General features: G+C 42.5%; 1 protein-coding gene across 1 annotated transcript; it reads right to left on the minus strand.

Annotated features, from left to right (window-relative positions):
- Positions 1-1,041: 1,041 nt before the first annotated feature.
- On the minus strand, positions 1,042-15,392 carry PRKAA1 (protein kinase AMP-activated catalytic subunit alpha 1). Its single transcript, XM_054986479.1, has 6 exons — positions 14,929-15,392; positions 12,828-12,915; positions 7,905-8,129; positions 6,213-6,696; positions 5,940-6,066; positions 1,042-5,151 (listed from the first exon to the last, which is right to left on the minus strand). Exons 2-6 carry the CDS (start codon positions 12,902-12,904, stop codon positions 4,907-4,909), a joined length of 1,158 nt encoding a protein of 385 aa, XP_054842454.1. The 5' UTR covers positions 12,905-12,915; positions 14,929-15,392; the 3' UTR covers positions 1,042-4,906.
- Between the last annotated feature and the right edge of the window lie 331 nt (positions 15,393-15,723).

Genomic DNA, 15,723 nt, shown 5'->3' on the forward strand with positions numbered 1-15,723 from the left:
AAAGTTGTCTGGTGGTTGCTTCAGGAATTGGCCCCAATAAATCCACCCCCAAAGGCCAAGACACTCATGGAAGGGGCCTGTCCCTCCGCCTTTTACTGACAAAAACTAAGGCTGGCAATACTGTTGTGGTTGCCAAGCAATAGCCACTGAGAGCACTCTTTCTTAAAGCTACTAGTGCTCCTATCATGGGGGGGGGGGTAATCCTCCCCCTATGGGGCTATTCTCAAGTTTGTAGAAAGATCTGTCTTGTCTGTCCACACCTCCAGGCTCCAGATTGAAGTATCCACAGATAGGGCCTCATTGAGAATTAGATACATTGATAATATATTGCTTATTACGTTTTTATCTCATCCTCCTAGCCTCCGAGGACATCAGGGCAACAGACATTATTTATCCAATCTGCCATTTGATCCTTCAACCAAATTTTACTCTTTAAATACTAGACAATCAAAATTACTAACAATTCATATTCTAAATAATTTCCTTTATATTTAAATTATAGATGAAGGAGCCTTTATTTTCCCATTCATATGAAACCACACTGCTTCCAAGGGATACAAGAATTAGCTAGATGGCTCATGGGTATGGCTTGAAAGAAGGAAGCATTGTATATTCAAAGAAGCCTCCTAGCAGCAGTCTAATGAGTAATGTCTGTGCATTAACTAAATGTGACCAGTTTCCTTCTGCCCTCCATGCGTCTGACGAAGAGAACTGTGATTCTCGAAAGCTTATACTACAGTAAAGTTGGTTAGTCTTAAAGGTGCTACTGGACTTTTTTATTTTGCTACTACAGACTAACACGGCTAACTCCTCTGGACCTGTATATTGATGCACTCTCTTCACAAGACAGCACTGCCTTGCTTGTCCTATGAATGTACTGTGTTAACAGTCCCCCATGAACCAGAGTGTGCGCCCTGGTAAAGTTCTTTTTCTAAATCTGAATCAATTTAGCAGCTTTCCTTGGGATTATCGAAGGCTATGCACAGATGATAGAAGCAGGATACCGTGCACACAGAAGACCAATACACAGATGTACTTGCATACAATTTAATGTTTGTTAAAAGTAACAAGTCATACAGCTATCACAAGCAGTTTTTCATTCAGTATTGCCAAAAAAAAAATCTGCAATAGAAGTAGGCACATCTTGTTTGTAGGAGAAGGTGGTCATCCTTTTCTTAAGCTATAGAATGGTAAATCAATTGACAAAGTAAATCTCTCAAAAGTTTGTACTGAAACACTTGGTATCTGAAAGTTGATCTTGACAATATCGCACCACACAAATGGCTTCTACCCTCTTACCAGTGTCACAATACATTGCACATGGACAGATTAACAGCCCTAGTTCGTTATGAATTTTAGTGAAATAAATAATTCAAAGGCTTTCCTTCCCACTGGAACAAACTTAGAGAAATACTACTTTTCAAAAGGTACTTGGCTAGTTACACAACACTCCCTTTGCCGTTTAAGCCTTTGAAAGATGTGATTAAGCGAGCCCTTTTTCTTAACAAAACAAACAAAACTCTGGGTATGTGACCAACTACTGCCATGTTCTAAGGTAATACTAAGAAATGTCAATTTTAAGCCTCCACTGCAAGACCCTGTAAAAGTCTGGTAAAAAAAATCATTTCAACCTCAATATTTATTGTAAGTGTAAAAAAGTTATGAAAAAGTGATTTTATTTTTGCTTTAATAACACACATTGGACAGCCCTGCTATGGAAAAAAAAATTAAAAACCTCAATAAAAAAAGGAATATTTGATGGCCAAAAGCTATTTAAAAAATTAAAACTGATTCCATATAAGAACAGGCACACAGTACCTTTCTGCCATGTATTTTAACTACTGTACACCAAAGTAAAGTCAAAGCCCGGTTGCTTTAAAACAAAAGGAGTGACCATATATATATAGATAGACAGATCTTTAAAATTAATATCTGTTGCACCATGACATTTTCCAAACAGACAACACTGGACACAATCCACCAAGTGCTAGTGGCACACACCTTTCAGTCTTTTCAAGCAGGGCTCATGACAATCCCTCAGCGGCTGCTCTCTTGTGCATCCACTCATCTCTATGGGACTTACTTTAGAGTAAAAGTGTATGCAATCCAGCTACAGGCCACCTGGAAATGAACAGCATACCTGCAGCAATAGCACTTATGGCTTGTGCCCAGTAACGTGTGCCAAAGGTAGAGTTTGTGTAACACTGAACACTTCTAGAAGACTAACCAGCATTTTAAAAAGTGTGCGTTTTATGCCATTTGCCAAGTGCAATTTTAACAATTTCAAAATTAAACACAGCATAACTTTAAAAAGTCACAATTATTGAACAGGTGCAGCAGAACTAGACATAACAATATCTGTTTTTTAAATTAAAAGGTAGGACTACGACATGGTCCCCCCACAAGAACATTTCTATTATGGTCATCGGAACTGCATTACGTACTCAATGTTTTCTTTAAAACTCACCCCTCTTTCTTCCCCCCCCCTCTCTCACACACTAATACACACATACTTTCCATTTGAAGTGCATATTAAAGACGGCTACTCAAACCACATTTTAAAGACATGGTTGCATTATGGTAAGTAACATCATGGTTTGAAGAGCTGTGAAAACTGCAACACGAGAAGACCACTGAGTGTATATGAAAAAATCCAATGACTCCAAAAGCAAACTATGGAATTTGAGTCTCTGCAGAAGGTTTTAAGGTCCAGCTTCTACTAGTTCAAATAGCAGCAAGGTAACAGTGTAACCCCCGAATTGATGGAGATCTAGGCTTAAGCAGCTGCATGTCTCTTTCAGCTCAGCGCATATTGAAGCTGCAGGCATCAACACCCTCAGCAGATCGAGATCACTGGCCTTGGATGCAATTATAAGCACTGTTTAACCAGCTGTTTATCGCTAGCAGAACCTCTCATCACAGACTTCCCTCTAAAAATATGAGATACCCATGCACAAGTTTCCAGAATGATTTAGCTCCATGTACGTAAGTGTCCAATGATATAAAGAAATACTTCAGAGCTAGATCATGAAGGGCTTAAAAATTAAACACTGCTACTTCCAAAACTGAGATTAAGAAATTTGTGCTATATGGCATCTGCATAAACCATAGACCTGATGCAGACGTAACACTAATCAATGGTTTGCTTTCCTTAGCCATGGAGTTCCTACAACTGTCTAAAGAAACCCACCCCTTTACATGACGGTTACGGATGGCATAAGCTAGAACATGAAACCATAGATTGACAAGGATTTGTATCCATTAGGCACTATTGCTATACCAAGCAAACCACGGTTAAGAGAGTTTTCTCACACCTTTATGCTCTCAAGGTAAAAAGCAGTTCTCACTAGTGCCTATTTTCTGGAGGCAGGGCTCACTTTGAAATTATAGTTTCATTGTACATTCGGGGGCTCAACCACGGTTAAGACAGAAAACCAGGATTAGCACTGGCTGCAGTTACATGCAATGTACGTGTCAGGCAAGACTGACAGAAAACACAGTATTTCCATATACATATTCTTCTCTAATTTTAACTTACTGTAAAAATCAAGCCTTCCCTGGAGCAAACTTACCGAATTAAAAGATTTCCAAGCAGGTGTCTATCAGTTAAGCCTGCTCATTCATTTCTATTCAAGGGGCTGTTGCCATTTTCAAAACTAAATCATAACTAACGTTCCGTTACTTTTAAAAAATTTTAATTCAGTATAAAAAAGTGGTGTAAAAAAGTGATTACGCACAACACAGGCAAGACTCAAATCACCCACTACTAGAAGAATTACCTGCCAAAAAGCAGTGAGATGCATGAAAGGCAGGAGCACTGACAATGATCAATGCCGGATTTTAGACTGGCATGCACCAATCCACTGGGGCTGTCCTGTCAACCACATGCTCATTGAGTTTGGGCACGGCACAGGATCCGTATCCGATAGTAGCATGCAAGAAGCTGCTTGCTAGGCTACCAGTATCACAAATGGAATCTACACAGCTGTGATTATATCCTATGCAATGCTGGAAAGGGTGTTCCCCCCACCCCGACTGAAGACCTTTCTCAAGTGCACAGAAAGGGCCTCTGCTATCCTCCATGAACAGTTTTAACTCTCTGCCTTGAACTGCTCACCCCTATGCCGCCAATTACTTCTGAAACTCTTCAGTCTCAGAGCACTTTGGCATGAGGCTGAAGTCCGAGAAAAAGCAAGAGAGTCTAGAGTCCCCTTAGGCCCAATTCTACATGTCCCCCACCCCGCTACTGAACCCAATACTGTTGGCTGTATCAGTTAGGCATACAATGCCTAACTGATGTAAAATTCAAACAGTGTCTTTGGATACTGAATTGACTTTGGACTTTCCAAGCTCTTCACTGGTGCAAAGCAAGGCAGCGTCTTCCTTTAGCCTTTTTCACCCAAGCCAATTGCACCTGCAAAATACTTAGATGTGCCAGTGGTCTAAACTGCAGTTTGACAAGGAGAACACTTATACTGATAGAGTAGGATGCTACTGAAGACTGAGATCAAGAGAGTCACCCGTGGCATGGACCACTAATCTACCAAGTGACCATTTATACCATAACAGAAATATATAATCAGCAATATAAACTACAAAAAAGATCTTTATGGTCAGTTGTGATACTCCAAGAAATCCCAATGTGTACACAACAAAAAGATAAAACCCACTCAAAAAACCTGTTTCTTGTACCTGTATCATACTTGGAGGTCTAATCACAATTTGCTTCACCGCATTAAAAGGTCTAGACAGCTTTCTGTGTATTCAATCTCTGTGCAAATTGCAATGTGGCTAGTTGTCTCAGCGCCAAAGTTAACTGTATTTGATTATAGTTGGAAGCATTTAACTATGATTTTTTTTTTTAGGCATGCTTATTGCTGTAAAAAAAATAAACCCATCTTATAAATCATTGTGCAAGTATTTTAATTAGATTTGCACACATCTCAAAAAATTCTATCGTGTGGCTTCCTGATCTTGGGGTTAACTCAGCTGCAGAAGAGTCGAGGGAAGAGGTCACCGATGAGGGAAGAGACATATCAGAGGATTTTCCTTGAGCATCAGTGTCCGAATCCTTCTGACAAGACCTGTAGTTCGTCACAGAGCCTGACCTCTGCGGAGTGGTAGTCCCGGACTTTACTTCAGTAATTTCATCTGGGGCAACAACAGAAAAACAATCTATAAAGGGATGCTGGCAAGGATGACACAATGGTAAGCAAGCAATTAGAGGAACAGTGGTCAACTGCTGAGTGATTAAGAGAACCAGGCTGAACCAGTTTAATACAGTGAATAAAGTGCAGCTATTTTGGCCTCAAACTGACCCCAACTTAGCTGCTAACTGGGTGGTCTTATCTTTTCTTATGAGCAATAAGAATCTCCTTCCTAGATTAGACAAGATCCATCTGCTCACAAATACGCTCAGCCCAAACCCCATTTCGGGAGCTCACAAGCTGGACACAAAGGCATGGGCCATTTTCTGTTCACCCCTGCCATCTCAGATCCTAAGGACAAAGAGGTGCTAAATATGAGGGCTCTATTTAACAATCGTGATTTTTAAATCATTTAAATTGCAGCCATCCATGCATCTGAGTGTAGGAAGAATTTGATATATTACATATAGTATTTCCTTTGTCTTGAAATTACTGCCAGCTAAAATTTATGGCAGTAATTTCAAGGCAGGGAATAAATTATTATATGTAACACATCAAATTCTCTTGCACTGATAGATACTATCTTTAAAAAATGCCCCAAGGAACTCATTTTTCCTCTGTCAGATGAGGATCTGCAACACTGGCCAAACAGTAATTTGCCTCATAGGTTTGAGGTGAGAATGAATTCCATGGAGATTTTAAAGTTTTTTTTCCCTTTTTTGCAAAATTAGAAGCTAATCTACCAATAATCAGTTCAAAAATTAAGATTATATTTGTCCTCCTTTCTCATACCATCAATGCTACGAAAATCCAGCAGGTAAGTCCTACTGTCCACCTGGTATAACTGCAGGCTCATTTTGGAATACGTGCCAGTCACCGGATTCTTCCGTCGAACACGCAAGTAGTACGGATTTACAACCTAGGAAATACACCTGAAAGTTAATTCTTAGTCTAATTTTTATTAAGAGACCCAGAACGTATTCACTTGCAATAATCCGAGTCACATTTTCATGGCTTGCATGTTTAAATAGTCTGTTTTAAAAAATGCACACAGACGTCTCTCACCTTCCACTCATAATCCAGCTGTTTGATTGCTCGACAAACTTCTGCCATGATGTCATTGGGTCGACTTTGGCTTCGGATTCCCAAATGCCACTTGGCTCTCCTGACTCCTTGGTGTTTGGACTTCTGTGGGTTTAGCTCATCCAGTGTGTGGCGCGGCCTTGGTGCTTCGGCTACTAAAAATGGCACTCTTTCAGGATGGGGACGGGAGAAGTGATCGTCGAGAAAAGAATCTGGCGGGCTTGTCGCCAGGTAGAAGTCTTTCGCTTCGTTCATTATTCTTCGGTTATCTATGATGAGGTGATAGGCAACCGCCAAAGGATCCTGGTGGTTCCGATTATATAAGCAGCTCAGCACCTCCTCCTCTGTGCATTCAAACTTTTCACAGACCTCTTTTAAGGCTTCATCATCGATCATAGTTGAACTGTATGATGGATCTTCTGGGAAGAGGTACTTGGGGAGATCTTGCTTAAACCATTCATGTTCCCTAAATATGAGGGGGGGATGCATTTTAAAAGCCAGATCGACAAGAAAAAAAATTACCTAGAGTGTCTTGATTATTACTGTGAACACAAGTTTCACTTAGACTCGATTAACACAACAGCTTAGGAACTTTGTTCTCTCTTTACAAATGGAATTTGATTCACCACAAAAAGCTGTGGTAACTACTGCAACTCTTGTAACATATATAAAATATAACTGCCTTTTTATACCTATTCCTGGTCCAATTTTATAACACACTTTTTTCTCAGGTCTAAAAATTTTACTTCTGTAAACCTTAAGGTATTTTACCACCAATATCAATTCACCCTAACAGCAAAAAATAGGGTTTGGAATCAGACCACACACACAGGACTGCATCCAATGACTCCACTTTGCTGATAGCAGCACTTTACTCCAGTGTAAGGAGGTTCTTTCACCAGAGGAATATCCCTGCATGAGTGAGATGCAGTTGTTGGGACTGGGTGGTCTTCTTTCATCCGTAAGATTTTTGTAATACTAACATTAGTCACTTTCCTACCAAAAGTATCCAAAATAATAAAATCCAGTGTAAAAATATCCAGTGCAAAAGAACGGGGTACAGGATGCAGCAAACTGAGGGCAGAGTTCCATTCCTGGACCATGGCCTTCCCACCTCCCCTGTCCTGATGCAACGACATGAGCACCCTGAAAAGTAACTCCCAAGGATTAGAGATCCCCTAGAACAGCAAAGGTGGTGGTGTGGGGGGGGGGGTGTTAGTGGACCCCACATTCCACCTTGCACAAGTGGAAGCATCTCCTCCTTGCAAAAGGGGAGAAGAGTTTGGGTCCAATCCAATATGAGTCTGAAGAGGCCACAGGAACTAAAAACCTAACCGCAGATTAGAAGCAGCAAAAATTTAACGATCAGAAAGCAAATTACAGATAAAGTTTCAAGAAGAAAGTTATCCAAAACCCAAAGAAGCTGGAAGTAGATTGAATTATATCATTAATTTTATAGTCACATACGAAGCACTACGGCTAGAAGATTTTGGTAAATAAGGACACACAATTTGCTGGGCCAGTAATACACAAGAAGAGATGATGTATCAATTACAAGATGATCATATCACTGTAATGCAGGATAGGATGTCTGGCCGGTGTTACAGCGCAAAACGCAAGTGTAACTATTTAGCATCGGGGTTATGTTGTGTCTGCATCTGAGCCATCAGTTACCTTATATCTCTGATCGTAGCTCTCTTCATGGGATCCACCTGAAGCATGTGTTTCAGAAGGCTAATTACTGCTGGATTCAGGTATTGGGGAGTATAAAATATACCATCGCATATCTTCTTAAAAAGTGTTGGCACATGATCGTCATCAAATGGAAGGGTACCACATAACAAAGCATAGAGAATAACACCACTGCTCCAGATATCCACTTCTGGACCTGCATATAACCTGAAAAAATTGCATTTAAAATTAGTTTTGTTCAAGGAATAAAAGTTTTGCAATAATCATTTCTTAAACTGATTTCTCAGTCTTTCAGCAGCTAGCTGGAAGGACTACACAAACACATACGTTGTTCTCATGCTTGGATCTTATACCTTCATTCTGCTTGAGCTCCTGGTCATCCATTGTAGGGGAGGCCCTCCAGTGTGGTGTGTCCTCATCTGGTATTAGGCACTTCCTCTTATGGAATGCCTTTCAAGAAGCCAAAAAGTGCTAAGCACAAGAGGAATGCACACCATGGCAGACAGAAGATACAAGATACAAGCCAAAGGGCGTTGCACTTCATTTCACAGTATGAAATGAAGCCAGGCAGGTAACTCTCCATATGCTAGACTCAAAGTAGGGAGACCAGGATCTAAAACAACATTATTTATCTATTTTATTTAATTCAATTTATGTTCCGCCCTCCCCGCATCAGCAGGCTCAGGGCGGATTACAATCAGTATAATAATTTAAAATACATATAACTTTAAAAACACATAACTATTTAAAACACACAACAGCAGACTTCTCCAAGAACCACCCCCCAACCATTTCCAAAGTATTTAACAGGCTGGGTGGGTAGGGGGGCATGTTTTCCTCTAGTCAGCTGGTGGGGAGGCCCAACCAGCGTCAACCATATGCCTGGCGGAACAGCTCTGTCTTCCAGGCCCGGCGGAAGGATAACAAATCCGGCTGGGCCCTAGTCTCTTTAGACGGAGCGTTCCACCAGGTTGGAGCCAGGACTGAAAAAGCCCTGGTAAACGCTAGGCGGGCCTTCCCTGGGGCCAGGGACCATTAACAGCTGTTTGTTGCTGGATTGAAGCATCCTCTGGGGCTCATATAAGGAGAGGCAGTCCCGCAGATACACCGGTCCGAGTCCACAAAGGGCTTTACAGGTTAATACCAAAACCTTGAATCTGATCCAGTACTCCACCGGCAACCAATGCAGCTGGCGCAATACTGGTATAATGTGTGCATTAGAAGGTACTCTGGTGATGACACGCGCCGCTGCATTTTGGACCAGTTGTAACCGCTGGATCAAGTTCAAGGGAAGCCAAGCGTAGAGCGTGTTACAGTAGTCTAACCTAGAGGTGACCATTGCCTGGACCACTGTAGTTAAGTCGCGGGTTGAAAGATAGGGGGCAAGTTGTCTGGCCTGTCAGAGATGGAAGAATGATGACCTGGCAACTGCCATGACCTGATCCTCCATTTTCAAGGAGGCATCAAGGATCACCCCCAGGCTCCTAACTCTCGGAGCCGGTGTAAGCACCGCCCCATCGACTGTAGGAAGCCTGGGCCCCAAATCCGCACTCCCGCGACTCAAGTACAGGATCTCCGTCTTCGAGGGGTTTAACTTCAGCCGACTCTGCCTCAACCATCCAGCCACGGCTTCAAAAACATGCTCCAGGACATCCGGGGCCGATCCAGGCCAGCTGTCCATCAACAGGTATAGCTGGGTGTCAGCAGCGTACTGATGACACCCAAGCCCGAAACTTCACACACGCTGGGCAAGGGGGCGCATATAGATGTTGAACAATAATGAGGAGAGTATTGCCCCCTGTGGCACACCACACACTAGTGGATAGTGGGATGACAACTTCTCCCCTAGCGCCACCCTCTGTCCCCGACCGTGGAGAAAGGAGACAAGCCACTGTAATGCCGTCCCTTGAATTCCCACATTGGTGAGGCGGTGGGTCAGATTATCATAATCAACTGTATCGAAAGCTGCCAAAAGATCTAATAAAATCAGCAGCGCCGTTCCACCTCAATCCAGGTGTCTGCGAAGATTGTCCGTGAGGGCAACTAGAAGCATCTCAGTCCCATGGCCCAGGCAGAAGCCAAACTGGAAGGGATCCAGGGCCGAGGTCTCCTTCAGGAAACTCTGCAGCTGTTTCTCTGCCACCCGCTCAATCACCTTACCCAGAAATGGGAGGTTCGAGACTGGGCGGTAACTGAGCAGGTTGGCGGGATCCAGTGATGGCTTCTTTAACAGGGGCCTCACCACAGCCTCCTTTAGTACCCCAGGAAAAACCCCGGAGCCCAAGGATGTGTTGACAATAGCCTCCAAGGAATCCCGTAGTCCACCAACATTGGCTTTCACCAGCCACAATGGACACGGCTCCAGGAGGCAAGAGGTAGGGCTCACCACCTGCAGGATCCTGTCTACTTCCTTCCCAGAGAGAGGGCCGAAATGATCAATTACTGACCCCGAAGGCGGCCAAGAGGCCTCTAGTTCACATACCGTGTCAACTGTGGCCGGCAGATCATGGTGGAGAGACAGGACTTTATCAGCAAAAAAGCTCGCAAAAGCCTCACAGCTAATGGCCAAATTCAAATTTTGATGGTCTCCACTCGATAAGGAGACCAATGAACGTACCACATTAAACAATTTAGCTGGGCGTGAGCTAGCTGACACAATGGAAGCTGCATAGAATTCCTTCTTCACAGCTTTCACTGCCACCTCATAGGATTTCAAAAACGACCTATAAGATGTTCTTGCCTCTTCGTCCCAAGATCGCCGCCACACGTGCTCAAGTCATCTTAGCTCCCGCTTCCTCTGCCGAAGCTCCTCCATATACCAGGGAGCTCGGCGACTGCGGGGGCGAAGAGGATGATGGGGGTGCGATTTTGTTGATGGCTTTGGAGAGCCGGCTTTGCCAGTCCTCCACCAGCTCTTCCAACGAACCGCCATGGAACATCGGTTCCCGCAGAGCATTCTGGAAACCAATTGGATCCATGAGTCTCTGCAGGTGAGCATAAATTAGCTCCCCGCCCTTGTAGGGGGGCGTGGCAACCCCAGCCAAACCTTCAAGAATGCATGGTCTGACCATGGCACCAACTCTACCCTATCCAGAACCACATATAACCCTACCCCGAAGATCAAGTCTAGCGTGTGGCCTGCTTTATGTGTGGAGCCAATACAAATTGGGAAAGTCCTAGCGTTGCCATGACCAACACCAGGTCCACAGCCTGCACCGAGGCAGCATCGTCAGCATGGACATTGAAGTCCCCCAACACTATCAGTCTGGGATACTCCAAGGCCCACCCAGCGACCACCTCTAGCAGGCACGGCAGAGTATCTGCTGGTGTGCTGGATGGTTGGTACACCAAGCAGATAGCCAAACTTTCTTTGGCATTCCACATCAGTCCTACACAATCAATGCCAGAGATCTCAGGGATGGGGAGCGGCCTGAAAGAGAAAGCCTCTCGGATAAGGATTGCCACCCCCCCCCCCCGGTTTCCCGTTCGAGACTGATGAAGGACCAAATATCCGGGGGGGGGGGTGTCATTCAGCAATGATGCTTAAAGGGTACTCTAGACAATTCACTGTAAGATGATGCAACAGGCACCAGTTATATACTTAGGATGGTATCAAAAGCAGGAAGTCTATCATGTGCTCCCTTCTCCAGCCCCTCCCCTTAAAGACAAGTTCCTCCTGCCCTAAACCATTCTGGTTCAAGTTAATTCCAACTTGCCTAAGCAGATTCCTAGTTTTAAATCATGTATAGAAGCAAGCTCTAGTTAGTGCCAACCATAGCTAAAATTACATAATGAACCACCATGGTTAAGAACAGCAGAGCAATTCATGTGCAAAAGGGAACCGAGCAGACACTCCCAGTTCCCCTAATTACTGTAAAGGAGTAGGCAGCAAGACATCTGCACAACCTTCCCTCTTAGCCTAAATTCTCTCAGAGATCTGTTTATTTTTATTTATTAATATATTTATACTGCACTTGTCCACTTGCCTCAAGGTGGCAGATAAAATGTGCCAGGAGATTGCAAGAGTATAAAAGAGATAAGCTCATGTACCCAGTGATGAGCTTTCCGTGGGAAGGGTGCAAGGCGCAGCAACATATATGTTCAATTGCATAAGCCACCATCACAGTTGTACCACATGAAAGTACTGAAAACTGGAAGGGGGGCATGTCTTAGAAGTAGAGCACATGTTTTGCACTCAGAAGGTCCCAGGTTCAATCTCTGTTTAAAAGGATCAGGTGATGTGAAAGACCTCTATGTTAGACCCTGGAGGGCCACTGCCAGTCAGAGAAGGCAGCGCTGAACTTGATGGACACATGATCCGTATAAAGCAGCTTCAAGCATTCAATACTATGGGGACACACATTTTATGTGAGGTAGGAAAATTACTACATTTATGTTCTAAGTACCGTGATAGCAAACTACAAAACCCAAGGTATCATGACAAAAATACCCTTCTTATTTTATTAAGAAGATTCATTTCTCATACAGAAGGATACATCTGTAAGAACCAACATCATATTACAACAACTTCAATCCAGAAAGCAGATCAAGGGGGAAGAAAGGATCCTGACTGCTTTCATTCCTGATGTTGCTAACTAAACATCTGGAATGTTTTCCCAGCCAAGTCCAAGATAAGAGAGTTTTTATCCATTCAAAAGGCCAAGAGCATGTATCTTTATGCCTAGCACTGCTAGCAATATTGATTCCTTTTTTTACTTTATTTCTTTTGGGCAAATCATACATAAAAGTACTGAGACTAAGCAAAGCCGCCATCAAAGCCAGGAAGTTCAAATTTCCAAGTACAAACCTGGAAGCTTAGCAATATATCTTGCAGCTTTAACACTGAAGAGCAGGGCTTTTGTTTTTGGGAATACATATATACATTTATCCAATAAGAGAAACTACCTTCCTGAAATTACTTCTGGAGCAGCATAGTTTGGAGAACCGCAGCTTGTTCTTAAAAATTCACCATCGGACATCATATTTGAGAGGCCTGGAAAATGCACAAAAGATTCAGATGAAGGCGGCTGGTGCCACATAGTTGACACACATCAACACAAGTTAGTAGTGCAAGATTTGAACCCTGTACCTTAAGTTCCTAATGTCTCTGTACAGCAATGGTAGATTGCTTGTTCACTACCACATACTGACAAGCAGCTGTTAGGCTCCGTGTAAACATGCCCCAAAGTAATTCGCCTCAAGAAGTAGCATCATGAACAAGTTTTAGATCAGATTAAATGATACAGAATTTACTATTTTGAGGGATCAACCAAGAACAGAGTAAGCTCTAAGTACCCTAGAATACAGCTCCCCTCCAACACATACAACTCAAACACAACATAGGGTAATCCAAGAATATCAAGTCCTGTAACAATTTTTACTCCTACTATATAAAGCTGGCAGATACATGAGGAATGTTCCTCTACATCCATTTTGAGAAGCTGCACATCAACCATTTTAGCTCATGACCGACTCAGACGCTGCTGCCTACTTTTAAATGTTTTCTGTGTCCTCAAGAAGGAAAGTAGAGATGAAAAAAGAGTCTGGAAATTTTGAAGTCAGGAGAAAAAAACCTTTAAAAAATTAAAAGTCTAGGAAAAATGTGAGCTGTAATACTTACTTTCCTATAAACATACTGATTTAACAACAAGAAAGGCATCATGTATGACTTAGCATGTAAAATTATACTATTTGGCATATTTGTGGAATTTAAGGGTCATTGATTTCTCTATGAAAAAACTGCAAGAACACCCAATACTTAAGAAGGGTTGCAAACTGGAGCATTTGGTGCTATCATAGCACATGTATCCTTTGGAAAAATTGAAATCCAAATGAATAGCACAAAAAGTTGGAGGGCTAAATGAAATTCTTAAGATGAGGTTTTTCTTACTCAAAAAGCTCCCCCAAATTTCCCATTTTCCCTCACTAGAAATGTTTTTAGTTTTTAGAAAAAAACAGAAAACAAGCATCCCTCAACCCCCGCACCCAACTTCATATCTTTGGATAGGAGGATCAACGATATGGTGAACTGAAAATATCTTTTCAAAGTATGCCACCACCTGAATACAATGCCTTTACTTACTGGAGAGCCAGTTTGTTGTAGTGGTTAAGAGCGCGGGACTCTAATCTGGAGAACCAGGTTTGATTCCCCACTCCTCCACTTGAAGCCAGCTGGGTGACCTTGGGCTAGTCACAGCTCCCTGGAGCTCTCTCAGCCCCACCCACCTCACAGGGTGTTTTTGGGGGGATAATAATAGTATGCTTTGTAAACTGCTCTGAGTGGGTGTTAAGTCATCCTGAAGGGCGGTATATAAATCGAATGTTGTTGTTGTTGTTATGTACGTGCACTTACTGTAACATGTAAAGAAAGCTTTATGTGAAGTCTGTTTCTAAGTCCAGGTAATAGTTTATTTTTTCCTGTTTCCCTAGTGGCAAAACTCAAGATGGGTGTGGTTTGGTAGCACAGGACAGAGCAGTTTGCTGTTCTCCATCTTTTTCTAGTATTTGGCACATTTGCAATTTCATCAGGCACATTCAAGCTATGTTTGAATTTTATAAACGTGTCAAATACAATTTCTAACAAGAATTATGAATGATGCATTTTATGTTCTTAAAGCAGTAATATAAGTTTGTGCTGGATGATAAAGTACTGCACATATTTTAATTCCCCTCTTCTTTCCGTTTTTCCAACAAAAATTCTAGGAAAAAAATGGTTTTCTCCCATGGCTTAAAAATTTTCCAGAACATTTATTTCTCTAGCAAGACCACTGCCCAAGTTCTTGGAAAGCTGCATCCAGTCAAGACAGACTGTCCAACTCTATAAAACAGTTTCATATTTTTACAATGCACTAGCTACATTTCAAATTGGAAAAAGAAAAAGCTAAATTCTGTTTTTCACAACAAAGTCGCTTGCTGGCTAGAAGTGTTACAACATTTACATAAGGCAATTTTTGGATAAGAATATTTAACAGATGCCCAACCCCCAAATTGTACATGAGCTCCGTACCTTTAAAACAATTGAATACTTAGCATTTATAAAGCACCTTTCATCAGAGACCTCAAAACGCTTTACAAGGACAGGTACTATCCACTATGTCTACAAAAGAAATATCAGGATTATGTAGCTGTATTTTTATGGACAATCCACAAAACCGAGTTTTTCACTGGGTTAGATCTGGCATGCAAACCTTGCCCTGGTTTCCTTCTACCATAGCAATCCTTTCCTGGGGTCTCATCTAGACTAACCCATGGGGACATGGTTCTGTGGGCTTCACTAAGGAGGGACTGAAGTCACCCTTCCATCCCCTTCAGAGATGTGTGGGTGGAAGAGGAAGTATAGGATGATTCTGCCCCATTCCCCTTCCTTAATGTAGCCCACCTGACCCACATGGCTATCAGTCCACCCTGAGACATTGGGAAGCAACTTTTCAAAGACTGGAAAGGACTGATGGGGGAAAAGCAAACACGGAAATGATCAGCAATCCTTGTGTCCAGATTGCCAGATACAACTCACTCTAAAGTAAAGGATCCAACCCACTTCTGCAGTGAATAAAGGTCAATTTTCTGCACCATTACCTGGAAACACGTTCCTCTGGGACACACTTCAAGTAAATGTGCCTAGGATAAGGCTGTAAAGTAGCTAACAAACGTGATTAAAGCACATTGCGGTTTACGCTTTCACCCAATATACACAAAGCAGAAGAGGGGAGGCAGGATCCAGCCAGGATTTTTTGCTTTTCATTACTGGTGGTTCCTTTTGTAAACTGCCACACTCTTCATCTACAAAAAGGTAACAAATGCA

The sequence above is a fragment of the Eublepharis macularius genome, chromosome 8 (genome assembly GCF_028583425.1).
Source record: "Eublepharis macularius isolate TG4126 chromosome 8, MPM_Emac_v1.0, whole genome shotgun sequence".
In the NCBI taxonomy this organism is placed as follows: domain Eukaryota; kingdom Metazoa; phylum Chordata; class Lepidosauria; order Squamata; family Eublepharidae; genus Eublepharis; species Eublepharis macularius.

Excerpts from the sequence above, each read along its gene's own strand:
- PRKAA1 (XM_054986479.1), bottom strand. The coding sequence starts at position 12,904 with ATGATGTCCGATGGTGAATTTTTAAGAACAAGCTGCGGTTCTCCAAAC. Across the intron at positions 8,130-12,827 it reads CCAGAAGTAATTTCAGGAAG|GTTATATGCAGGTCCAGAAG; the intron begins GTAGTTTCTCTT and ends CAATTTTTTCAG. Across the intron at positions 6,697-7,904 it reads GCTACGATCAGAGATATAAG|GGAACATGAATGGTTTAAGC; the intron begins GTAACTGATGGC and ends CCTCATATTTAG.